The sequence below is a fragment of the Aulonocara sp. 'chitande type north' Nkhata Bay genome, linkage group LG8 (assembly GCF_057382095.1).
Source record: "Aulonocara sp. 'chitande type north' Nkhata Bay isolate Kocher_YH1m ecotype deep benthic linkage group LG8, A_spYH_male_GT1.1, whole genome shotgun sequence".
Classification (NCBI taxonomy): Eukaryota; Metazoa; Chordata; class Actinopteri; order Cichliformes; family Cichlidae; genus Aulonocara; species Aulonocara sp. 'chitande type north' Nkhata Bay.
Window position 1 is genome coordinate 13,919,000 of NC_141351.1, and position 25,968 is coordinate 13,944,967.

The 25,968-nt window shown below is 40.1% G+C and overlaps 2 protein-coding genes across 2 annotated transcripts in view; one reads left to right on the forward strand and one right to left on the reverse strand.

Moving 5' to 3' along the window:
- On the reverse strand, positions 1 to 21,167 carry nhlrc2 (NHL repeat containing 2). The gene is made up of 12 exons (XM_086303680.1): positions 20,571 to 21,167; positions 18,136 to 18,288; positions 14,615 to 14,664; positions 12,172 to 12,577; positions 11,410 to 11,531; positions 11,169 to 11,298; positions 9,006 to 9,099; positions 8,461 to 8,692; positions 5,867 to 5,989; positions 5,425 to 5,634; positions 4,986 to 5,199; positions 1 to 2,200 (listed from the first exon to the last, which is right to left on the reverse strand). Exons 1-12 carry the CDS (start codon positions 20,731 to 20,733, stop codon positions 1,938 to 1,940), a joined length of 2,160 nt encoding a protein of 719 aa, XP_086159806.1. The 5' UTR covers positions 20,734 to 21,167; the 3' UTR covers positions 1 to 1,937.
- Positions 20,714 to 25,968, forward strand: part of dclre1a (DNA cross-link repair 1A (PSO2 homolog, S. cerevisiae)) — a 9,375-nt gene continuing 4,120 nt past the window's right edge. The window contains exons 1-4 of the mRNA XM_086303679.1: positions 20,714 to 21,676; positions 22,553 to 23,914; positions 24,007 to 24,140; positions 25,485 to 25,603. Of these exons, the coding sequence (XP_086159805.1) occupies positions 21,250 to 21,676; positions 22,553 to 23,914; positions 24,007 to 24,140; positions 25,485 to 25,603 (2,042 nt within the window). The 5' untranslated portion in view covers positions 20,714 to 21,249. The remainder of the gene's footprint in view (positions 21,677 to 22,552; positions 23,915 to 24,006; positions 24,141 to 25,484; positions 25,604 to 25,968) is intronic.

Consider the following 25,968-nt stretch of genomic DNA (forward strand, 5'->3'; position numbering starts at 1 on the left):
CAGACTAGATAAAATAAGTTTTATTAGTTTTTCCTCACTGTGCTGCATATTGAAGTCCAACACGGAGAAGCCAAAGTATTAACAAGGTGCCCCTGAAGACAAAAGCATGCCAAAATGTGTCTGAGAAGTCAGAAATGAAGAAAAAAACAAAATCAAGTGAGAGTTACAAAACAATATCAGGAGCTTAATGCCCACCGACAGCCACCCAAAGGTTATTAGTGCTCATTAAAAAGTGCCAGAGGGATAAGAGAGCCGAGAAAGTACAACAACTGCAGTTCGCTGGAAATAAATAACTTGTGGGAGTTGAAAAAAAGAGAAAGGAAAAACAAAACAATATTGCTTCTAATACGGTTAAAGTGCCATGAATGTACACCATCCATGCAATCCTTTCCAAGGCACTTGGGCTGAGTGAGCCAAACCAAATAAGAGCAGGCTGACGAGCACAATTAGGTTATGAGACATGATGACAGCAACGATAATCAAAACGCTCTCACAACAACTCATAACTTAGTAAACCAATAAAGGCAAAATGACAAAACAACTTCCACATTATCATATCGCATTACACAACGTGATCGAGCGGATCATTATTAGCATTCCTTTCATATAATGTTCCCTTTGTGAAGCTGAGATGAAGTGTATAAATGCTTGATGGAGAGAATTTAATGAGACTTTGGTTTCAGCGTGCGGGAACAGGCGGCAGTCATGTCAGTGTCCTCGGCTGCTTCCCCCTCCTCGAAAACAGGCACTTTACTCATTACTCAAAATAACAGGTGGTTCGGAATCAAAACAGCTTCTGGTGCGCTGTGAATAATTGCAATCGGAAAGCTTTCGGGCTACGAGAGAACAGTGTAAACGGCTTAAGAAGAATCAGTCTGCTGCCACACGTGTAAACAAATGCACGCGGGATGGGAGCTCGATCGGCGGGCACCTTTCCAAGCTGATGTGACCAAACCAACCCCGCGCTGATCTGTGGTAATACAGCATTTAAAGGAGGAAAGTGAAAACGTTTATACCGCGGCGCTGCACAACTTTAACATTATAATGATAACGAGAAATGAGAGTCTCTGCATGGACACGTTCAGTAAACCCCCAACTGCATAAAGACTTAAGCGTCACACATCTGTCCTCTCCTGCTAACTACCTCCTCTGCTGGGCTGAGATTAAATGAAAGATATAGATTTTTATCCTAACCTAATAATCCCTATGAAAGCCTTACATAATTCAAATATCCTTTTTTTATGAAGACACTGGCTGGAACTCGATATTAGCATTGAAAAGCTGATTCATATAAAGTCTCCATTTAAAGAAATTCTACTTATTTTATTACTTATCAGCTTATAATAATAATATTCATAATAATAATCACTTCAAATCCTCCTTCCTCAATTAAAGTGAAACTATAAAGCTGAAGTTTTAGTTTTTACTTTGTTTTTAACACCTGAAAGAACTTTAGATTTTCCAGAAGATAAGAGAACGGATGAAAATCCCTTTATTTATCTGCCCATCAATCACACCAGCAGTGCTACGATAAATTAGATATTCATAGTTTCTCATTAAATAACTTTAATAAGTTTCCTTATTTTTTTAGTTTTGATAAACAACTTGGCAAAACCCCCACATATTAGCAATGCAACCTGTCGTCATGAGAGCTCACTACATAAATATAATATATAGTATATCTGCGGGTGTCTATCTGCACTCCTTTAATAGCCGTCGCACACAGTCGAGAACATTACCGAGCTAATGTGTTATATGTGAAGAGACATCCGAGTATCTAAGAAAATCAAGTTCACTCAAATCGCCTTTTTCATCACAGTGAGAGCTCTGTCAGAAACAATCGTTCCTTCCTGCTTTCAGAAGTATGAGCAGGCCACAAGAGCGATTAAGCTGAGTGTGGACTCGAAGGCTATTTTAACTAAGACATGTAGGCGGCTTCAGAAGGCATGAGTCAACTCCACGATGACCTCTCCCTCTCCAGAACTGGCGTTTATTTGAAGAGGCTGGGAGAATGAAGCCGCTTTCATCATGCAGGCTTTACCTGCTTCCGTACAGTAGTACGCCCACACGGCCAACGTGAGGCTTGGACTGCCGTTTGTTTCCTTCATAACGACTGGAAGTTTGGCTGAGATGCAGAGGGGCTGTGAGAGATCCTTAATGGAACCAGTAAGCACCTGATGGTCTAGCAGCCACTCGTTACCTTTAAAAAAAACAAAAAACAAAACAAAACAGGAAGTGATGTCAAAGGACGTCCAACTTTTATGTACAGTGTACATGCCTTGCTGGTAAACTGGTAAACTCAGGCCAGGCATTAACCTCAATGTTACTTTGAGATGAAGCACCCAGTTAAGCATTGTTGCAGCACTCTGCACAGTCTCCCCCAGCGGCTTAGCGCACACTAGCACTGCTCAGGAACCTTTCCAGATACCAGTCTGATTGGTAGTTCTATCTCAACTCTGTAAGGATATGCTTCCAAAGTCTAGGACACTCTCAGAATTCCAGTATTGTGTCCAGAATTGGCCGGGCAAGGACTAATCTGGACTTTGCTTTGGGAAATATGAAGGAGGCCATAAATTTTGGACTTTTCATCATCAGCGTTTCTCTATCATGTCAAAAAGAAAAACAAGACTTTTTTTATACTCGCATACAATCTTTTTCTGGTATAAAGACATATTCAGGTTTAAAAGTGTGGTTAAACTCCTGTATAGTGACAGACAGTGAAGTTTACTTGTCAGGCACACTGAATATTGTGGGCTGTCCACGATGAACCCACAGATCCACTTCAAGAATGACATAAACTAAGCTCAATCCCCGGTTTGGTCACGTGTCCGCCTTAGTTCATCCATGTTTTGAAAGAACAGATGGCTTTGAATGAGAATAGCTGGCTGGCATCTCGATTTATTGCTGAACGTAGTGGGGTGCAGCCAGAGTGCTAGGGCTGACTCAAGCCTGCACAGTAAAACAGTCCCTCTGAAATATTAGGCCAAACTCACATACCCTTACTAAATCAAATAAAGAGTGGTTGAAGACATTCATTTTCTGAAACACAGGGAATATTTTTAGACACAAGTACACATCTGAAGCGACACGACCACTGAAAGATAAATGAAAGTCGAAAAGAATCACCGGAGCGTCAGCGGTGAGAAAATATCACGCCACAGAGACCACAGAACCCAAGCCAGCCAAGATTAATGAAGCTGATGTCTAACGCTGGGTCCCAGGGAAGCCATTTCTAAAAAGCCACTAAAAAAACAATTTAGATCTGGCGTGCACTTCTAAGTTGATCCATTAAAATCCCTGCCTCTGCTCTGATCTGATCAGCATAAGTCTAGACTGGGTATAATGGGACAGCGGGGGATCACATAACATAGCCTGGTAGCTAATTATGTGAACCAAGGCATGTCGTCTTATCGAAATGCTCTAAAAATAGCCTGCCGTTATCGAGGATTTCATGCTGCAGCGCTCAGGATGATGGAAACACTTTTGGTGCAAACGTAATGAACAGACCACAACTGTCACTAACATCACATCACATAAAAAAAATCAAAAAAAAAATCACGTATCAATCGATCCTATGGTCAACACTACAATCTGAGAGAATTAGACTAAACCTCTTTAGAATATAAAATCATAAATTAAGCCATCCACGCCTCGTACCTCCTCGCTGGTGGTTTAAAAGAGCTTTGAGTGATTTAAGTATTTGTCTTTGTTTTAGCTGCGAACTATAAATTCCAGGTGTGGGCTGGCAGAGTGAGAATCTGCTTGTTGAACGGTGAAAACGACGTGCAGGCAGGTTAAGCATCCTTCACTTTTTGACAGATCAGAGACCAAAATAAAGTTTTGTAGGAGAGAATTAGAGGCTTCACTCCACAACGCGCTCATTCTAAGCACAGGGAGGACGTTTATGCTGCAGCCCTGACTCTGGTTGGTTACCCTGACGAACAGAGAAATAACTTGAGGAAAAGCATGCATTTTTTTTTTTCAAACAAGCTGTTATACAAAGCAGCTGCTGTAAGCTGCCTCCTCACTGCTCTGCCACCTAAATCCTTCCACTTCTGGTTCCCAGCAGATATTTGTGAAGTCTTTGCCAAACACTGCTGGGGTTTTAGAATTCAATTAACCTCTCACCTGAACGGGAAAAAAAGTCCAATCAAAGCTTAGACGCAGCAGATCTGTCAGTCCTCGGGTTTACACACATTACAGTGATGTCTGTAGGCTGCTGCTTTAGTGCTTTTCTTCAGCCAACACGCAACAAAATAATTAACTTGCATTAGTCTGGCCCAGCAACACAATGGAAATACAGCATGTCTGACTAACTAGCTTAGAAATTACAGTAATAATAACAAAAAAAAAAAGCCTAATTTCTGTGTCACAGCATCATGTAATTTTACCAAATAACTAATACAGTCAATCAGCTTCGAAAGGTTTTTGCTTTAAAGTGAGCTGAAGGTTCTCAATCAAGTCACAGAAGAATTACTAATTTTTTATATGCAGTGGTTAGCACTTTTCCCGCACAGCAAGAAGCTTCCTGGTTCAAATCTCCAGTGATGCTGGGGCCTTTGGTGCTTGCAGTTCGCATGTTTTCCCGGAGCCTGCCTGCGTTTTTCCAGCTTTTTCCCCACAGTCCAAAAACATGCACAACAGGTTAACTGGTGATTCTAAACTGACTGTGGATGTACAGTACTTACTAAAGAAGCATTATATAAATGAGTGTTTATAAGTGCTCTTTAGTTGAAACTGAGAAGTTGAATTTTGTCAACATTATCTCAAAATCAAAAACTTTTCGTGCAAAACTTTACTTAAAATTCCAAGTGTGTCCCTGTGAACATGTGCAGCTGTGTGGCAGAAGCTCATGGATGTAACATCAGTGACAGGATGAGGTGTCAATGATGGTCAAGACATCTTTCATGGGCATGAAGGCTAAACATGCTCAGAACATTTACATGCATGATACTTCATGTAACAGTGACTGAACTTTGTCTCACCCTCTGCTGAGAGTGCCCAGCAGCTGGGCGCCTCTTCAGTGAGTTTGGTCCCTTCTGGAAGTGACAGTGTGACAGACATGATGACAGTCTGGCCCGCAGTCACCGCTACTGGCGGCATTTCTTTCCTGGCAGCTGATTTAGGCAGCGTGGGGGCTTTGGTCGGACCCGAGGGCTTTGTAGGTACCGAATCTGTGCACTCGCGGGAGATGGGGAGCTGGATAAAAGAGAGATATGGGTGTTTGGATTAAACAAAAGCAAGGAGAAAGCTACCCTAACTTACAGTGTCCTGTCTTTGTCACCTTTAATTCAATCTCTTCTAGCGCAGAAGCTTTTAGGACAGATTAATTACACAAACGTGTACAAAATGTAAAGCACTTTCTCAAGGTTGGAACCACACTTTTCCTAAATACACACACGCACACACAGGCAACGCACTCACCAGCGAGACAGTCTTGGAGGTCAGGTCCAGCACTTTGACTTGGTGGTTGTTGGTATCGGCCACGTAAAGCAGTTTTCCGCCGTCACCGACACAGATTCCTCCGGGTTCATTGAAGCAGGATTTGTTAAACTCTGGACCCAGAGTATCTCCAGCATCTCCTGTTCCTGCTAATGTGCTACACTGCTTTGTTTTTGGATCCACCACCTTGATCTGAGGAGAATCACAGGCGCACACACACACACACACACACACACACACACACACACACACACACACACAAGATGTTGGTTATCAAAAAAAAAAATTTCCTTCCTGGAATTCAAAAGGAGTTTTAACCACTTTGGCATGAACTCAGTCACTTCAAGGAACTCATTACAGAACATAAGTGTTAAATTTGCACAGTACATCTTTAAAATACAGCCTTGTGACAATCATCTGTTACCTTGTGGTTGTAGGAGTCGGCTACATAGAGCAAGTTTTGTTCGGAAGCCCAGGCAACACCGAGAGGATGCTGGAGTTTGGCATCCACCCCTTTCCCGTCCATATCCCCAAAAGCAAAAAGGTTCTGTTTTGAACAATACAAAACACTGGTTAGAGAAAAAAACATATTATCGACTAAAATTACAAAACACCCTTAACTGCATTGAAAACGAGACAGGAAACTGAAGAAAGCCAAAGCCTTTTCTATCTTATGAATGATGAATTTTATACATAAAAAGATTAAGACTGTGAGATAAATCATTTTAGTTTTTTGTGTGTGCCATGATTCATTTGAAACTAGCATGACCAAACAGATAATCCCATCAACAACCAATTTGTAAGAAGCTGTGATAACATTTCGATAAATTGGTTATAATTTTGTATCAGCTCTGTAAATAACAACAGCAACAGAAAAGGACCATGATAACAATCTTCAAAGTCTCATGATTCTCCTGGCTCGCTGACTAAACAGCTACAAGGTGTTTACAACAACAAATCCTTGGAAATGTAAAATCCACTGAGTGAAAGCCAATAGGTTTAAATCCATTATCTAACTGCACAAGTGTGAGCTTGAAACATCTCAGCAACCCAACCAGACTTCAGCTGAAGAACGAGGTAAACAGAATTTGGTTGAGTTCAAAAAGGAGCTGGAGGACCTGGAGCATACTCGTAGATGTTCTCAACATTAAAGGGGTTGTGCACCATGAATTCACCTCCCAGACTTGAGAATTTGCAATGCAGACAACCTAGACTGAAATGGGGAAAAAACGCAATCTTCAGTCACTGGTAATTAAACTAGCTAGATCCAGCTACGTGCAGCTTCATCCTCTACCCCCTGAAAATGGAAATCAGTATTTTGTTGCATGTGGCAAGACGACAGTAATCAGAAGAATGGTTGCCAAGGATGCAGAATTATTCTCGAGTGTGAATAAAGTGCTTTAAATGCTCAACTACAGTAGAAAAGTGTTACATAAGAAACAGTCCATTTACTATCAAAGACATGAAGTCAGCCGCCACATCAGAAGCAGTGCAAAAAAGATGCTGAATCTAAAATCAGATACGTTTTTTGATTTGGAAAATATGGAAAATAGGATGGAAAATAAAAGTCTAGCTTTTATTTTTATTTTAGTTAACTAAAATGTTTTTTCATCTCTACTTTCAGTTTAGTGTTAGCTAACTGTAATAACCTTACACTGGACTGCTTTGGGAAATGTCAAGGTGGGCATATATTTTGGACTTTTAACCATTTTTTCACCCGTTTTACAGCTTTTTCTACTGATAAACACCCCTCCCATGGCCATTCATACTACACCAAAGTAATAAAATAATAGAAAAACAGTTGTTCCCGTATTCCCACCATCTACTGTAGAAATGTATGTATTTTTTCACAACAGATCCACAGTAAAAAAAAAGAACATTTTAAGAGTTGCACTGACAGATTTCTTTCACATACTACATCAGTGTTTCTCTCTCATGTAAAAAAACAAAAAAAAAACAACAACACTGTTTTTTGTCATACTGTCTGTTATTATATTAAGATATCTCCAGGATTAAAGGTGCAGTTAAATCTCTGCACGGTGACTTACTCTTTATGTGTCCACAGTGTAAAATGAGTCTGACATCTCTGCTTTAGCTCAATTTGACAACTGATATTACTGTAAAAGTGCAAACATGAGAGGACGCCACCTCAGCTTCAATACTGTTTGGCTGTTCTAGATCAACTCCTTAAACATCTGTGGGCAGCTAATAGTTTCTCCCGGCTCTTCACCATGTTAAATAAACTGTATATGACTCTCTAGTTAATTACTTCCTGCTCTCATGGGGACTTACAAGCTTGTGACTTTCCAAAAATACACCAGTGCGGCAAGACAAAGAAACTACAGCAGAGCTGCTGTAAGGGCATGAAGGTATGCACCAACATTGTTTTTCAGGCTTTCCTTTAGCAACAAACAAGAGGGTCTGTGTTTACTTGTTTCTCTTTAAAGGAAAAAAAACCCATATTTTTATGCATACAAAAATAGCCCTAAACTCTGCGTGAGTGCCTAACAATGATTCATATTTGTGCAACATTTTTCTTCATAATTGTCCTAATGTTTTGTGTGGCTGGAAATGTGGCAGACTAATGTGCAAGTTTCACACTGTGTGTTTTGCGTTGATGTATGGTGACAGAGCCAAGCACAGGACACATCATCATTGAAAGTGCCGCACAAGGTTATTCTGCTCCTACAGTCTGCTTCGGAAATGGACTTTTAATTTGTCTCCACAAGTTCATCTGCGCTGGCTTTTTCTTTCTATAAGAAGCTCACCTTTTAAAGTAGCAATAAAAATGGACAATATGGCAAACAACAAGTTGATAAATTATGTGCACTATATCATGCTGGTCTGTGAAACTTCATTAAGAGATGCTGTAACTGTTTGTTTCAAACCACATGAGCATTATAACTGGAAATAAGGATACTTGAAAAGGTATCTAGCAGAGGGAAGATGATGATGAATGGTAAATAAAGCTTTTTTTACACTATTAATTCATTCTTCCCCCATTTACTGTACACCCACCAGTGGGTCTCTCTCTCCTCCGACCAGCAACTTGACGGCTCCATCCTTCAGCGCCAGCGTTCGGATGGTGCTGCTTTCGCTATCAGCCACATACATGCAGCTCCAGGGCTCCTCTGGGGCTAAAGCCAGGCCTGAAGGCTGGGCAAAGCCTGCCTTGTGAGGGTAGGCGTTGTTCCGGTTCTCTTCGTTGCCGCTGCCCGCCCATCGCACACAAATCCCTGCCTTGGACTCGCTGTTCAAATGGCAAGACAATGTCATTAAATACTAGAATGCACTTCCTGATGGACAGAGTTCCAAAAAGGAGAAAATCTGTTTGTTTTTTGTTTTTTTTAATAAAAACAAGACTGAGATTTTATCTCCTGTTTATTTGCGGTAATTAAAAAAGATTATTACATAATGTGACCTCCTGTGAAACTTCCGACCACGGAAGACACACAAGAAGAGGAATCCATTTTCACAGTTTTAAAAGGAGAATTACAACCATGTCATTATATTATCAGAATATGTTTCGAAGCGGCCATGGCAGTCATGTACTGGTCTCTCACCTTCCTTTGGGCAGTTTTCCATCAGCTAGGAACAAAGCCCAGATCTGGTGAGTCCCTGCCATGGCTATCCACAGCACGTTGTCTTCATCGCCGCCTACACATGAAAATAAAACGCAAAAAAAACCCCACAGGATAAATATGGGAGCAGGAACTGGTGTCAGTGCTCTTGGCCATCTACCAGTCAGCCTCAGTATCATTCAACAACTACTGTGATATTTGTCCTTCGTTGTTGAGCTATGTTCTTGAGGTGTGTTTGGGACTACAGTCTGCTCAAACACAAGGACAAAATGTGTTTTTTTCAAAGTAAAAGTAAGAAATAGATTTTTTTTTTCCAGGCAGCAAAATTATTTTTGCAAACTCCCCCTCTCCCGATCTGCTGATTGCTCAGCGTCAGAACTGAGTCAAACTATGGAGCCGTGCAGGTTTAAGACACACAGCAGCCTCTCTGACAAAGGCCATATGCACTCAGCAGATACAATACTGCCACTGTGATGAACGCACAAGCCTTACAGACATGCACGATCTCTGTTGTATTTTTAATGCGGGGCAAAGTTCAGCCTTTCTTGATCAAAACGGGTGGACTGTCAGGGATACATACTTGACTCAAAGCCAGTCTAGCACTTTATAGTTCAAAAGGTGTGGGATCCTCTTGATTTGGTTGAATAATTTATTCATCCACATCTTGAATAAATCATGAATATGTGGATGTGTGTTTGGACGTTCTCTCAGAAGACAATGTCAGGGTACATCCATACTAATAAGAGTTTTTTTTTTTTTTAAACACTCACTGTTTAAACCATACAGGTGGTGTTTAAGGAGAGATTTAGTCAGAACAGGCAGAACCTGAAAACATCTTTGCTTTCTGACTGGGTCAATGAAGCCAAAATATTAAACACACACATTTACTTAATTTCATCTTTTGAATATGCCTCTCCCATGTAATTGATAACGCTCTTCATATCACTCTGGGTTGATGTATTTGCTTTTCCATGAGTCCCAATCTGTTTTCTGCTGCCATGAACACCTTCTGTGTGTTGCTTTGAGTAACAGTTCCCCATCTTTCTAGGTCCAAGCAAAGAAATCTTTGTTTTATTTTTGCTTCCTTCATAGTATTTTCTTCAAGCACCCAGCCCTTCACTTCCTGTTTACCATGGTAAATGCATACCTTTCCCAGGGATGTTAGCACAGACAGAGAGTACTTGCAAAATTGAGCCATTTGGTACTTATAGAAGTGCCGAATGGCTCATTTTTATGGAAATTATTTTAATATTAAAAGACTGCTTTAAATTTTAAATGTATTAGTCAGGGTGTACTGAAGTTAAAGGTTCTGAGACCAGCTTAAAACCAGCTGGCTGTGGCGTAAATCAACCTGAGGCAAAAAATTAACTGCGGTAGCCCTGAAATCTTCTATGCTTAACACTAAGAAGATTTGTATAAATCACACAAACACATACCTCTACATTATGAATCGTTGAGAACAGCGCTTGCCAGAGGCAAAATAAACACCTCTGTCCAGACATACAGTTTCATTCTTTGTTTCTTTTACTGAAGGACACAATTTATGGGGACAGTTTCCTTCAAATGCAACCGCAAGATCTTACAAGAGGTGTTTAATGTTCAAGAAAAAAATAATTAATTAAATCAGTCTGCTGGTAACAAAGTAACAAACAAAGTAACAAATTTAGTTTGTCACATTTTTAAATCACAAGGAGAGCAAATAGATAAACAAACTGACTTGTATTTTTCTCCTAGGGTGAAGAAAAATAGATAATCAATGTGGAATAACAAGTGTATATGAGAGTCTGAGCTGACTGATTATTAATCTAAATTCCACATTAATGACGCTTCATGACAACAAGATATTCACCAAAAAGAGTTTAAAAGAAAAAAGATTCCCACTTGAATTTAAAAATAAAAGTATTGTATGAAATTAATAAGCTATTAATAATCAAGTGTATAAATAAATGCTCAAGAGAAAATAATTAAAAGGCAGGGATAAGGAGGATTTGATGTTTTAAGGAGAAATAGAAGTTTTATATTACATTGTATAAGTGTAAACGAATGTGTCATCTAGTGTATTTGTGCCCTGAATACTAAAAGCTTGTTTTGAAGGTGAATCTTCTAAGACTCATACAAGGCAGAAAGGCAATTAAAGTTCCTCACTGGCAGTGCCAAGCATCACATCCCAAGGAGAGCTGATTGGCTGCTGTGGTCCCATAGCCCCGCCCTCTTTGTCTGTCCCTTGAGTGCCTACTCCAGCCAGAGTGCTGACTTTTCCCTCTAACAGGTCGATCTACAAACAGATGCAGACACAGATGGTTTATTATTATTATTTATTATGGTTGATAAATATCAACAAAGACTTGAAAAAAATACTTTTTAAAACTAAAATTATTAAGACAACCTTTCGAATCAAGTGGTTTTCCGTGTCAGCCACGTATACAGTGTCCCCTTTAATGGCCACACCCTGAGGGGAGTTAAAGGAAGCTTCAGACACGTCGCCATCTTTTCTCCCGCTTTCAGGCCCTGTGACAAAAGGAAAAACCCAGCACTGATTAAAGCTTTCGATCACTTAAAGGTAATAATAAGCTCCAAATATTTATTTTTCATAATAAAATTCAGACATGTCAATATTAAATTTTTAAAAAATGAATCAGAGTGGAATAATTATTTTTATTCATGACTATTCGTATGACAATTATTGCTATTTAGTCTCAGCAAAGAAGGAAGTTTCTTCTTTGCTGAAACTAAATAGGAGAAAACTTCAGAATCACGTCACGCTCTGCAGCTCGGCAAACCTTTCTTATGCGTGCACAGAGCTGATGTCAACAACACAAAAATAAAACCAATCCTCAATTTTCTCTCCTCATTTGTCCACTCTAGGTCAGTGCCAGTTCCCAGCATGTACAAGTCCCTGCTGCTGCCAACCTCTCTGCTGGTCTGGGGACATCAGCCTAACTGCCATGTGGCTCCTCTGAGGGTTGTTGAGGCAGTTGCATAATGCTAAAATGTCATCATTGGCTAAATATTGCTGTTGAACTTTTACAGATCTCACTTATTACAACACAATAGTTTTTGTATTTAATGGCCATCTAAATTGGAGCTCGTTACATCATGCCCATTTGTTGTTGTTGTTTTAAAAATGCATTGGTGTGAAGTCTCTTACCTCCTATGACATGTAGCAGGTCTCCAGTAGAAGACACCACCAGTATTCTGTGATGTCCTGTGTCTGCTATGACAAGCCTTTTAGTACTGTTGTCTATAGCCACCTTTCCAGGAAAAGAAAGGATGCTGGGTGGCAGGGCGTCTTTGTACAGCTTGATTCCCACTGTGTGAGCCTTGAGCAGACCACGCACCCCATAATAACGCAGAGCGCAGTCAGTGAAAAGCATCAGCCTGTCACGGTGGCCCTCACCCACCAGGGAGAAGAGCAAGTTGCCACGTGGTCCAAGTAGGACCAGCGTGGGCCAGCAGGAGATCTCCAGTTCATGCCAGAGACTCGCCTCGCTGTCGTTTACCACGGGGTGGCAGATGTCGTAGCGGAGCACAGCGCTTCGGATGTTGTCCAGGACCTTTGAGAACATGTGCAAAAATGGTGATGAGTTCAAGTGTTGTCCTTCAATAAGGCTCCACCTGAATTTATCAAAAAGTTCAGAAACTTTTCCAAGTCTTTTAGAAAAGTCTGCATGTAGCAAAAACGTTACAAAGCTCTTACTTAGTGATTTAACTATCCCCCCAAATTACAGGAGCACAAAATACTGGTATTCAGGACAGCCCTTTTATAAGTAAAGCTTTTGCTGTTAAGTTGAAAGTCATCTTTTAAAAGACTAACTGCCCTTTACAATGATTTTAAACAACACACAGGTTGACACATTTTGTATCAAAACACCCAGATTTTTAAACGAGTGAAATGCTGAAACATGACGTACATCATTTTTTGAAGATTAAAGGTTTAATTGTAAAGAAGCTCTGGATTTCCACTTTTAGTTTAAGCTTTGGATTTCATCTACATTTTTAGTTAAGCAGGGTAAACCAACATAAAGATCTATTCATGAAAAGCACATAATTTCAAAGATTAGAAAAGTGGGAAAATCTGCAAGAGACATTTCAAAAACATCGGGCACATCCAGTGGAGCAATATGGAATGTCCTGAAAGAGACGGAAACCACCGAAGTACTGACCAACAGGCATTTAAACAGGCATCCAAGGAAAACAGGGGCAACTGATGACAGAGACAAATGGTGAGAACAGTAAAGAAAAAAATAAATAAAATAAAAGTGCATAACATTATGAACAACCGCCAAAGAAAAGTGGCGAAGATTAACAATATAGAGGTCTTACTGCAAAACACAAACTGCTTATTAGCTGTAATGAAACTGGCAAAAATGTGCAGAGAAGAGTCAGTTGGAGACAGTTTGGGACCAAAGGCTTCTGGACTTACGAAACAGCGATTTCAACTGTGAAAGTGCTTGAAAGTATGAAGAAAGAAGGCATCTGTTCATGATCCTAAACAATAAAAGCTCATCTGTGCAGCATGGTTGAGGTTGTTTCATGCCCTGGGTTTACATGGCCGCTAATGGAACAAGCTAACACATTTTTATCGAGAATCTCCTGATGATCACGATGGTAGTAACAGAGTAATTGCCTACATCTACAGAAACACTTTGTCTTCTGACTTACGAAGAAATGCATCCATACATTTGGCCACATTATCGACGGGAGATTATTTAGGGTTTTGGAGTCAAAAATCCAAATTTGAATCCATATGAAAATACATTTTACCTCCTGAAGAGAAGACTGAAGAAGCAAAACCCCACAGACCAATAAAGAAACAAGAAATATGATGCAATTGCATATTGATGCATATTGATGCAGTTATTGTAAACATGGATGCAGTAATCAAATATGAAATATTTTGGCTTTAAGTTACTTGCAAAGATTGCAACACTTTAACTGGGAGGTTTAATACAATGATACCATTATACCATTACCAACTTATTACTGTGATATTACCCATTTATTACAAACTATAACAGGGTACAGAGCCCATCTATGTAGAGCAAATTACATATACAGTTTTTCTGCATCAGAACGCTACAAATGACTTTCCACGAGCTTAGATATCATTGTAAACCATATAATATCCAGATATTTTGTTGTTTTAATTTGTAAAACTTTGCCTGCCTGTTTGTTTTTGATAAAAAGTAGGGTAAGTACTATGCATATGAAGCATAATTTATTTCCTCACAGTTGGAGAGTACAGATTATTCCCCTGCCAAGTTGGCAAAAGATTTCATTAAAAAAAACAAACAAAAGGGAGCCAATAGCAGAATATTAAGAGGAATATCTGAAGAACAGAGTTTCTGGTCCGGGATTGATAAAGAAAGTAAGTTCTTGCAATTTTTATATGCTGCCAAAATCTTATTCTCCTGTTTGTATACAGGTATAAAACTTCAAATTAACACCCTGGCTCCTACAGCCCTCTTTTTACTTGGAGTAATTTAAACAAAGTATAAATTCATCGGTATACATGTAGATACTTTTGAAGTATTAAAGAAAAAAAAAAGCAAAAGTTTCCCCTAAAAGTTTCCAAAAAACCCAAAACATACCTTTTCATTGGGGAATTTGGCAGAGTGCACACCAACAATAACCAACCCATCTGAAAAAGAGATTAAACAGCGAACAGTGAGCGTTTAGGCAGAAAGGTGTTGCATAAGACACACATGTCACAAACGTACATGCAAAGATGCACTAAGCACAATGATTTTTCCACTGTAAAATTTAAGAGACCTTCTATGTAAACCAACCAACCCTCAAGCATAACACATTGCAGGTTTAAGTGAGGTTTCTGGAAAAGCCATTTCTCAGTAATCATCAAAGATAAGTAAACACTATGCTTATTATACAGCTAAAGACAGAAAGTGGTTATAATTTGTGACTTTGTACAAGGGCTGCAGACTTTCAAATGTTATGCAACTGAATTGCCTAGAACTATGAATGTAACAGGCTGGTGATGTTATTTTAAACACATGCTTTTGTGGCACTAAAACTCTCCAAAGAGTCCACAGATAGCAGATATCTTGATTAGTTTCCTTCCTTCCTTACAATCATTATAAAACTCTCTATCGAAACAGTCACTTTTGTACTTCTGTCATTCCTTAAATCAAAAACTCGACAATACGCTGGGTAAACAGAGCCCGAGCGGAGCGGCAGAAATGTCAAAGCTACCTTGTCGCTCTGAAAATGCTTTATTCACAGGGAATCGAGCGTGATCACAGATTTTAAAAAATAAAAAAAGATTTCTAACAAGTTTGATTTTGTGCAGTTTCTACTATTTACAATTTGATTGCATGCAACTGTACACAGAGCAAAACAACTTTCTAAATGGAAAAAAAGACTTGTTTTCATTAATAGAGTTACACAAGAAACAGCAAAAGAGCAACTTTCAGTGACAAGGCACTTTCAAAACACTACACACTATTTATTTAAAAAGGCGTGAATCCCATGTTTAATTTCATTATAAGGCACTGATTTGAGGGAACTAAAAGCTACAGCAAGTTTTCTGATATCTTGTTCCAGATATATGGAGCATAAAACTCTGTGGCTTTTTCACTTTAGATTTTAATCCCAGGGACAGCCCTGAGCTGTTCAGGGCTTTAATAACCAACAAATTACAAAGCATCTAAAAACTATACAGTTGCATTAGTTCATATTTTTTAACACACACACACAAAAAAAATGCATTTCATAAATGAACCCCACCAACGCTCAAACTCGACACGGTCTGCAGCGGATTTCGTCACCCGCGGCCTCTGCCAAGCAGCGTAGCGCCGGCACAGATTGCAGTGACGATGGGTGGGTCGGGGTGGACTGTGGAGTGACTGGACAGGGTGGCTCCCACACCTCAGTGACAACAGCAGCAAACAGAATGTACCCATAGCGGTGCCAGAGATAAGGCAAGTACGATAATGTGTGGTGGCACTGCAGTCTGCGTGTGTGTGTCTTTTATGTAATGTTCAACTCACAAATGAATTTCAAGTGGCACATCTTCCTCAGATGATACAACATTTGAATGTAAATAAATGTAATGCCTGTTTGTCATCATACAAGTTTGATTATATTTTCAGTGATATCTTTTATGCACTTTCTCATTAGGTCCATGAATCTATTATTTATTGTATGCAGCACTTTGTCTGCACTCCCCTGTAGTTTGTACCTATAACAAGAAAAAAAAGAGCTAATTTAATCCTTTTTAAGACCTCTCAAGACTTATAGATAGCCTGTTTAAAGGGCCATTAAAATGCCAGAGATTATGCTTTACATGGAGTTGCTATATATAACTGTTCTCAAACATTATTGCAGCCCTGAACATTTCTAGATATTACTTCAGAGCTGCATGTGAGAATGTAAGGCCATCAGTCATGATTTTAATGCATTTGGGAATTGTGAATGCATAAGTACAAAACAATAAACTACAGAGGGGCAGATGTATGCTGTACCTATGCTTACTTAAACTGAGTCTTGAAAGTATTTTTAGCTACTGTCGCTTCACAGCTGAGATAAGGGTCTACATGCCTAAGGAAAAGAAGCAGTTTCCCTGCTCCAACGAATATGGCCCTGAGATGCTGCTCCACAACACATGACCACAGGACCAATTTAAATCGTGTACCTCCACTGAGGCCCAGTGCAGCTGAAGTGTGACTTTAAGAATACACTATAAATTCCTGCAGTGCTTTACTTGATCTTCCACCCATTCAACAGTAACCAAATAACGAGCAAATTCTATACTTTAAACTGTCCTGTAGCAAGTCAAAGCTAATGGTATAAGCATTTTTTAACCATATTGTTTTTACACACTAAAGACAATGAAACTGAATTATCCTGTATGATGCTGAGCACCATGTGATCTGCCAGTGCCCAATGAGAAACTCACTGCAATGAAAAAACGCAGTTTCTCCAGAATCTATGAGATAATGTCAAGAAATTATACTGTAAGTGACAACATCCATCAATGAAGTGTGTTATGAAAACACACCCAGGTCATCACCTGCTTACACCTTTGCCTTTGGGGGAAGAGATACCGCACCATCAAAACCTGCATAAAGAGACTAAAAAGCAGCTTCTTCCCCGAGGCTGTGGCATCCATTATATGTCGCAGCCATTAGACGATATTGTTATTGTTGATAAATCTCAACCCTAAACCAGTGTAAGTTTTCTAATCTGAGCTTAATAATAAGCTACTGCAAACTCTGAATACACATAACTGAGTCATTGGACTTCATGCAGGAGGGCAGTGGTTAGCACTGTTGCCTGACAGGGTGTTTCCTGGCTTTAGCCCAATACCAAGTGGGATCGCCTCTAGCCTCAATGACCCTAAGCTGGATAAGCAGTTAAGAAAATAAATGGATGGGTGGATGAGTGAATTATTGACCCACACAGGGCACATCATTAATAGACATTCCCATAATTATTTTCAAAAAAAAAAGATGTTTAATTATGTTTGGCAACAGGCCCCCGACAAAAGCACAATCTTTTCTGGTTTGAGAACAGTGCTAAAAACCAGCCCCAAATATTTTTGATTTAAATCTTCACTGGGTATGACAGAGCTTGAGGTTGAGTGCCACTGGTGGGAACCACTCATTGTTGCTTTCATTCTTGACGTTTATCATTTCGTTTCAATCTGCCATCGCCTGTCACAGATACAAGCCATTTCACTCACAAACATGATGTTCTTGATAAGGCAGGTTAGGGTTGAAATTCACACGAACTATCTGACTTTAGCCTTTTTTCTTTAGCAATGTGCTGAAATAGATTTACTTGGGAACATCATGCACAAGAACGCACGTCAGATATATTTCCTATCAAACAGGCAAAAGACAAACACGTGAATGAGGAAAGATGGATAAAACATGCTTTTCCAGGATGGCAGATGGATAGATGGAAAAAAATGAATGAATATCAAGCAAAGCATTACGCAGCATTACGTTATATTTAATGTGGACAGCAAGGAAAGCGATGAGCAGGGTTTTTTTTTTAAACAATACACAGTTTTTCTACTTTAGGATTTTCCTGGAGCTGATTAAATTAGCTGTATGGAAAGTACCTCGTAGTTAGTAGAGTATGTGCAAACCTTTTACAGAGTGTCTCTTCTCTAGTTGATGCAGGTCAGGAAGGATGTGGATGCAGTTGATGCAGCAGTAAGTGAAGAAATCCAGCAGCACCACTTTACCAGCCAGTTCCTTGTTTAAAGAGAGAGGCCCCTCCGTGTTCAGCCACTCTAAGCCTGGAGCAAATCACAGAGTGGAAAATGATGTTGTCATCTTTTTAATCATGTTTAGTCACGGTGTAGGCAAATGCTTTACACTACCATCCTAGAAGGGCTATGGATATAGTAACAAAACACCTAAAAGGCATATCTGTGGTTGGGCCTGACACAGCGTTTGTGTCACATGGGAGAAAAAGTTGGATAGTTTGATCGATCAAAGCAGTGACTTGAAAGTTCTCGTGGCCCAAGTGTTATGTTAAATACCATAAAAAGTGTTTTTGTTGTAGATTTAGATCAGCTTGTTTCACACTTCTTTCATGTGCACTCTAAATTGTGCCTGATAGCATTTGTCACGCTTAACTCGTGCACATTTGATAAGTTTACTGTCACACTTTACAGCATGGTGACTATCAAAATCCAGTACAGAGTGAAAGAGTAATACCCCTACCTAAATTTTCCATTGATAATCTTCTCAAGACTTAACCTTTCAAAGAAATGTACGAAAGAAGAAGAACAAAACAAATCACATTGATTCATAATCATATCAGCCAATGGGGTACCTATGTATAGATGTGTGCTTTTTTAGTGATGAATCTAGTTAACATTTATTATCTTTCAGTGTTTAGCCCCAAAGGGTTTTTTTGGCTACACAAATCTCCACTTCATCTCCTTTTTTAGATCTCTTAAGTGCACTTCCACACGGTGTTTTGCAAAAAAGCTTCATGACACCTTGTTCTTGTTGATGAGATAATTCTTTAGAACTCCAACAGTATGTTTGAATTGTTGCTGCAGAATGAATTTGGGACCGATCATATGCCTTGCTGTTGGTATGCTGCAGCAGATAAGAATCTACCCCCCCAAAAAGAAACAAACAAAAAAACAAAACAAAACAAAAAATCACATGCATAAAAGATTAGCACAGTACGGAGCAGCTTAAAGGCTCCTTTTCTTCTTTATCTCTGACTGCGTAGAACAGAGTTCAATTAGATAAATTTAGATGAATTCTGAATTAAGAAAAAAAAAAGAAGCACGTGTTGTGGGGACCTTGTTATGTTCACATTGAGCCTTGTGTGACTCTAGCATTTGATGTTCTAACAGTAGATCACCACCTACTGGTGTGGTGAAATATTGTCAATATGCTGCATCCCTCAGCAGCAGACCCAAGTTTCCCACAACTAAACTTTAATTACATTAGCAATTAATTGGGGGGCAATATATACAATATTTAGTTAAATGCATTTGTTTTATTTTTTGTTTAGAATAGAATAGAATAGGATTTGATTGTTTTTATATTCTTATGCATATAAAAGACAAGTGGATGCTGTTCCGACTATTAAAACCAAGGAACCCTGCATGTTCAGTGGCTAACAACTTATGCCCAACAACTTATCCACTTATGTAAACTAGGGCTAATCAGATTGCAAAATATTGACTCAATATGTGAGATGGTGGTAAAGCTCAAAAAGATTTTTAGCTTTCTGACCATTCAAGTACAGAAAAGATCAGATGCACTCCATCTTGTGGATCTAGAGAAAGCATATGACAGGGTGCCAACACAGGAACTATGGTGCCACATGAGAAAGTGAAGAGTGACAGAGAAGTTTGTGAGGGTGGCGCAGGGTACGTCTAAGAACAGTGTGCAGCAGTTGAGATATATAGGTTAAAGTTTCATCAGGGATTGGCTCAGAGCCCCTTCTTGTTTACAGTGGTGATGGATAGGTTAACAGATGAGGTCAGGCATGGACTATGATACTTGCAGACGACACTGTAATCTATAAGGTGTCGAGATAGTGAAGGTGGATGAGTTTAAATACTTTGGGACAACCATCCAAAACAGCGGACAGTGCACAAGAGTGGTAAAGAAGATAGGGTGGAGTGGGTGGAGACGAGTGACTCGGGTGATTTGTGACAGAAGGATAATAGCAAGAATGAAAAGGAAGGTTTACAAGATATTAGTGAGCCCTACTGTGAAGTACTGCATTGACAAATTGACATATTTTACATATTATTAAATTACATGAATGCCTGTAATTTTTCTTCCTCTTCCGGAATAGATAAGGTAGCTAGCTAATTAATTGACAGACTATGAAGAACTTGTGTTTAAGGGTTACAAGGCGTGTGGTGCTGTAACGTTAGCTTTTAAAAGGAAAGAGAGCTCTTCCTAAGTAGACTGCAATTGTCCAACATTCTTAATGTATATATGAATGAACATGCCGAGTCCTGTAGTGACGAGCAGAGTTGGCAAACTCAAGTCAAACTGCTACGAAAGAGAGGCGAAGTGTTTAAGCTAAAGCTCTAACCTGTCTGGAAATCGGGTATCTTCAGGTCCTCTCTCTCGTCTAACTTTTTTAGGTATTGTTGAACGAGATCTTCTTTTTCTTGCTGTGTTGCAGCGTCATCTAAGGCGTTATCCAGCTGACTTTGGACAGGAAACAGTGTAGAGACGCTGCACCGGGACGCCATGTTTCAAGCAACAACCAGCTAGCTCGGTAAAGCAGCGAGGAGATTCATACCGCGGATTTCGACACAATAGCAAAAAATGTTATCGACTATAAGGGTTCTAAAAGAGTTTCAGTTTCAATTATCCGAATTAAATACCCTCTAAAATAGGGTTCTTATTTTTTTCAGCCTTCAAATCAAACAATTGGCTAAATTAATCGTTTAAAACGTGTAGAAAGTGTTGTTGTCCCTTCCTAGTTGTTTTTACTCCATTCATTGTAGCATAGTGGCGGTAAGTCCTGCTGTTGACATGTTATTAAACGGTGTGTCAAGAAGGAAAATTTCTCCATTTCGTTGTTAAATAATGAGGTTGAACTGTTTATCAGTAACAAATATCCGCAGTGTATTATATAATATATAAGGAAGTTGTCAGTAGCCGTTAACTTGCTGTGATCGCGGAATGTTACCAAACATCAGTCCTTGTGTAATAACAATGGTTCCGAGGTAACGTCGGGCACGTTACGCTTTATTTTGCTCCAAATGTCACAGAAGGAAAATGAAAATGACATCTGGGACTATAAACCTCTTGGCAAGAAAAAGAAGAGGCACGAATCGCCACCTAAAAACACTAAAAGAAAATGCACTTTCAGGAAATCCTCCAAGAAAGACGCATCTTCTCTCTCAATCAAGCCACAAGACAGGAACGCAAAAGCCAAAGCGGCAGAAAGTGAAGTCAGTGCTACAGCTGGAATAACAGACGACTGTAACTTAAGCTTAAATGCACAGGAGCTTAACTCAAAGAGATCTCCCACAAAAGAAACAAATCAAAGTGACAATGCTCCAGCCGAGGGCCCATCCCCTGAAGACTTCTGCCCCATCTGTCAGATGCCATTCTTCATTTTGGTTGTGCAGTCCCAAAGATGGCACGTTGCTGAATGTATTGACACTCCCAGGGATACGTGCACAGGTACAGACGTCCATACTCATCACACATCTTAAAGTTACACTTGATACCAAATCACAGCTTCAGATAAGCCTAATGTCATTCACAGCAGCCATTCAGGTCCATAATAATCCAAACCATCTCAGCTTTTCCTCAGTCCCAGTGAATGTATGTTCACAGGTGACGCTGTGATCTGCAGTGAGAATAGGCAGCAGCCTGGAGAGGCAGAAAGGAAATGGAAGCAGGTTGGAGACAAAGATAGAGAGGCGAGGCTGAGATGTTTTGGGCATAGTGGGATAGGGATGGACAAAGAATTCTGTGCAATGTATCCATTGCCAGGGAAAATGAAAAGTGCAAGATCATAGAGAAGATAAATGGATGTAGTCAAGGAGGACATGCAGAGTAGTGTGACAGAAGGGGAAGCTCGGGATAGGGATGGAGGTTGATCTCCTGTGGCGACTCCCACAAGGAACAGCTGGAAGAAGATATGGCATACGGACATATCTATGATAATTCAAACTTTTGAGAGAAAAAAATTAAATAAGAGGACCAGAAGTCCACAGGATAAACAAGTCTCCTCTAACAAAAGGTCCTTCATTTCCCATAATGCATTGTGATGGTATCCTTCATGCTTGTTGGATGGTAGAAAGAAACCTTCTACATAGCCTAACAGCTCAGGATTAAGGATTAAAAGAAATGTGCACTGACAGTGTAGCACTGATTCTATGCACTTAGCTCAGTTGTGTTTATCTCAAACAGCAGGCTGATAAGATACCTTTATAGTATATATCATCAGTTTAGTTTAGAGTAGAGTAGCGCAGTTGGTAAAGTGCTAAATATTATCCTCTTGTAACCCTGCTCTAACGAGTGCAGGCACTGTTCATTTATCTGTTCATACAGAATGTCCAGATGGTCTTCGGTGCTCCTCCACCATTCCGAACCATTACAAGAAATTCAACCACACACTTCTGGCCCACAGTCGAGCCAGCAGCGGCACAGCCCTCCTCAGTCTGTCCCAACAGGCTGAGACCAGCCTGGATTGTTTTCCAGGGCTGATAAAAAATCAGGGGTCTATTTTAGAGACTTCACAGCAAGGGGCTCTAACTCCTCCTGCATTATCCAGTCCTAGCTCCTCACCTCACCAACGTCACACCGGAACACTTCAGTCAAAACTTACAAATGGCCTTCTGCTCCTGCGTTCTCCTGGACCAGAGGACTTTAAGAAAAAGAAAGGCTGGTCATCATCTACTAAAAGCCAAAACTCTGTCACTGTTTCTCAGGAAAGTAATAAAGGGGATTTATCCATCCCTGTCATGGAAAATAGTGGACAGCAGGATAGTGAAGATTTACACAGAAGTGAGGATTCTTTGGAAAATGATAACATGATATCCTACTCTCCTCTTTCTGAGTTCCCTGCAGAGACTGAAATCAATACTACAGAGTGTAGAAAATCTCTTTTTAATGACAGTGCAATTCAAAATGAGCATGAAGACTCGATGATGCTGTTCAGTGACGGCTTCTCCAGTGAAGATGAGCTCCTCACTGACTTTATAAACAGCAATTCAGAAGCCAGCAATGTGCAAGGAAAGAAACTGCCTTCTGCAAACACCCAGCTGGGTGCAGTTTCCTCATTAACACCCACTAATCAGTTAACTGCTGAGAACAGAGCTGCTTCCTCAGGTGGAAAAGAAGCTTCTGAAATCAGTAAGACTAGTATTCAGTCTCCACAGAGTATTGTCTTAGAGCGTCTGAGAGACACTCTTCTGAGCTCAGATAACTCACACTCCCAAAACTCAAACAGCATTATTCAAACAGAGCAACCAGCTTCTCTTCAAGTGCCTTCATCTCAAACTTCCATTGTCCAACGATCTCAAGCCATGCCCCCTCAGAAGGGCCACAGCAAAGCCGGTCAGGTCTCCGGTCTCAAACAAACTGACATCGGGGTGTTTTTTGGCCTCAAACCACTGAGGGAGAAGGAGAAAGAAGCAGAGAGTGCACCAAATGACCTCAACGCTTCGTCTACTCCAACGGCTGGGAAGAGCTCGGGACAGAGACGGCAAAGAGGAGACCGGCAGAGAAAAAATAAAGCTGACACACCTGCAGATACGCCACAGGCCACAGAAACCATTAACCCATCAGTAGATGGACAGGGAGAAGTCTGGGGGAGGAGTGGGACCACAGGGAGGAGGAGGTGGAGGAACAGAGTCAATGCTGATGGAGAAGTACAGCTGCCCCGTTGCCCTTTCTATAAGAAAATCCCAGGTTAGTAAGCAAATGTACATTTCTTCTTGCTGTGTAAATTTAAACATTAATTATTATTTAATTTGTAATCTTATGCAAAAAACTTTCCCCAGGCACAAAGTTTGCCATTGATGCCTTTAGATATGGACAGATCGAGGGCATCGCAGCCTACTTCCTTACTCACTTCCACTCAGACCACTACGGAGGCTTGACCAAGACTTCCACTGTTCCCATCTACTGCAACAGAGTAAGTCAATCTGTAGTTTTGATGAAATAATTTACTTAGTTTTGTTTTTATTTGGTACTGGATCACCGAGTGCCAGGGACAGTTCACCCTTAAATCACATTTACATGTTCTCTCACCACCCTGATTGTCCGTGAGGTACCCAGCTATGAAAATATTGGATGTAGAGATGTCTGTCTTCTCATGAATATATCCTTGCTTATGTTGTGCAGGATTTAGATGATTGAGGTTGCACAATCTGTGTTTTGAAATCAGAATCTGATTTATTATATGCATTGATTTGCATAAAACAGTTGCTGTTTTTCTATGATACTAAACAGTCAGGGTGATGGATGTCATCCCTGCTTTGAGTCCACTGTTGAAACTATATCCAACACCATCTCAGCAAAAGGCTGACATTTTGTCCGTTTATGTATTTCTCCTTCAGTGGTATGGAAGCGATTCACTTATTTGAAAATGATATAACACCACCACCACCCCTCTCTGCCGCCAGAAATCCTATTTACTTTCAACTCATTAAAAAGCTTCCTCACTTCCACAGAATTCATAGAGGAAGTACTTGATCCATTTGTTATCTCTCTGCACTGCTTTGACTCACATTAATGGAAAAAGCGGCTTGCGTTTGGCAGCTATGAATACCAAAATTCAAATGGCTCTGATCACAGTTGAGTCAATTAAAATTCGAAGACCTTTGTGGGAGTTTTTTCTTCTTCTTTTGGACACAGAAATACAACATTTGATGTGCAGTAAAATAAGTTTAGCTGGGGCCCAGTTGTTTGCCATCCCCTTTGTTGTTACTGTGAAAAAGCTACATCAGTGAAGGTGTGTTAAGTGTAGAGAATTATCTAAATAAACTGAAGTTTGCAGTTAAACAAGTGTAAAATCTTTAGCTCAGACTTTATTGCTTATTTTTGGTTCAATTAGCTACGACTTAACAATACATAATATCAGGTATGATATGAGGTATGAACTTGAAATGATATAAAAGTCAAGAGACTAGAGATGTTGGGAGTTCTTCTATCAAGTGGGTCAGGTTTATCACAGTGGTGTGTGTGTGTGTGTGTGTTTTCTGGGGATTAGGCTAAAAACAGACTTATAAGTACTTGTTGGGACTCCGTTTGCTAGGCCACAGACTTTGAGCGTGGGCGCCAGGTGGATCACAGCCCAGAAAAGTTTGATCATAATCACAGAGGGTAATTAGAAAGTAGATTGGGAAAATAAGATTTCAAGGCCAGGGTTTGGGAGGCGGGGGGGGTGAATTACTCCGCATATCTGAGATTGTTTGAAACCTGATCATCACTGTAAACTGCAAAGATTTGTTCACTCTCAGCTGTGTCTCCTGATTAGATTACAGGGAACCTGGTGAAGAGCAAACTGAGGGTGGCCGAGCAGTACGTCCACATCCTCCCCATGAATACTGAAGTCACTGTGGAGGGGGTCCGGGTCATCCTCCTAGACGCTAACCAGTGAGTCATCTGTGACATCAGCAGGGATCTGTACTGGTGACGCTGTTTTGTGACACATGAGAGCTTCTTTGTCACGCTGCTGATTTCATGCTGATCAGATTCAGCTGGTTTATTACCAGAAGGTTGATTTTCTGTCTTTGAGATTTAAATACTGTTTTAGATTTGCAGCTGAGGTTAATGGGCTCTTCACCAGCATGCATTAAAACTTGACCTGGTATTTTCCCATACGATCTTTCTGAAACCCAGAGAAATGGCTCTGAAAACACTGTGGGCAGAGGAGAAGGACACAATGAGTCACTTATAACATATGTACCGCTATTAGCAGACTACAAAAACATGCATTCATGCATTCGGGAGCAGATGCA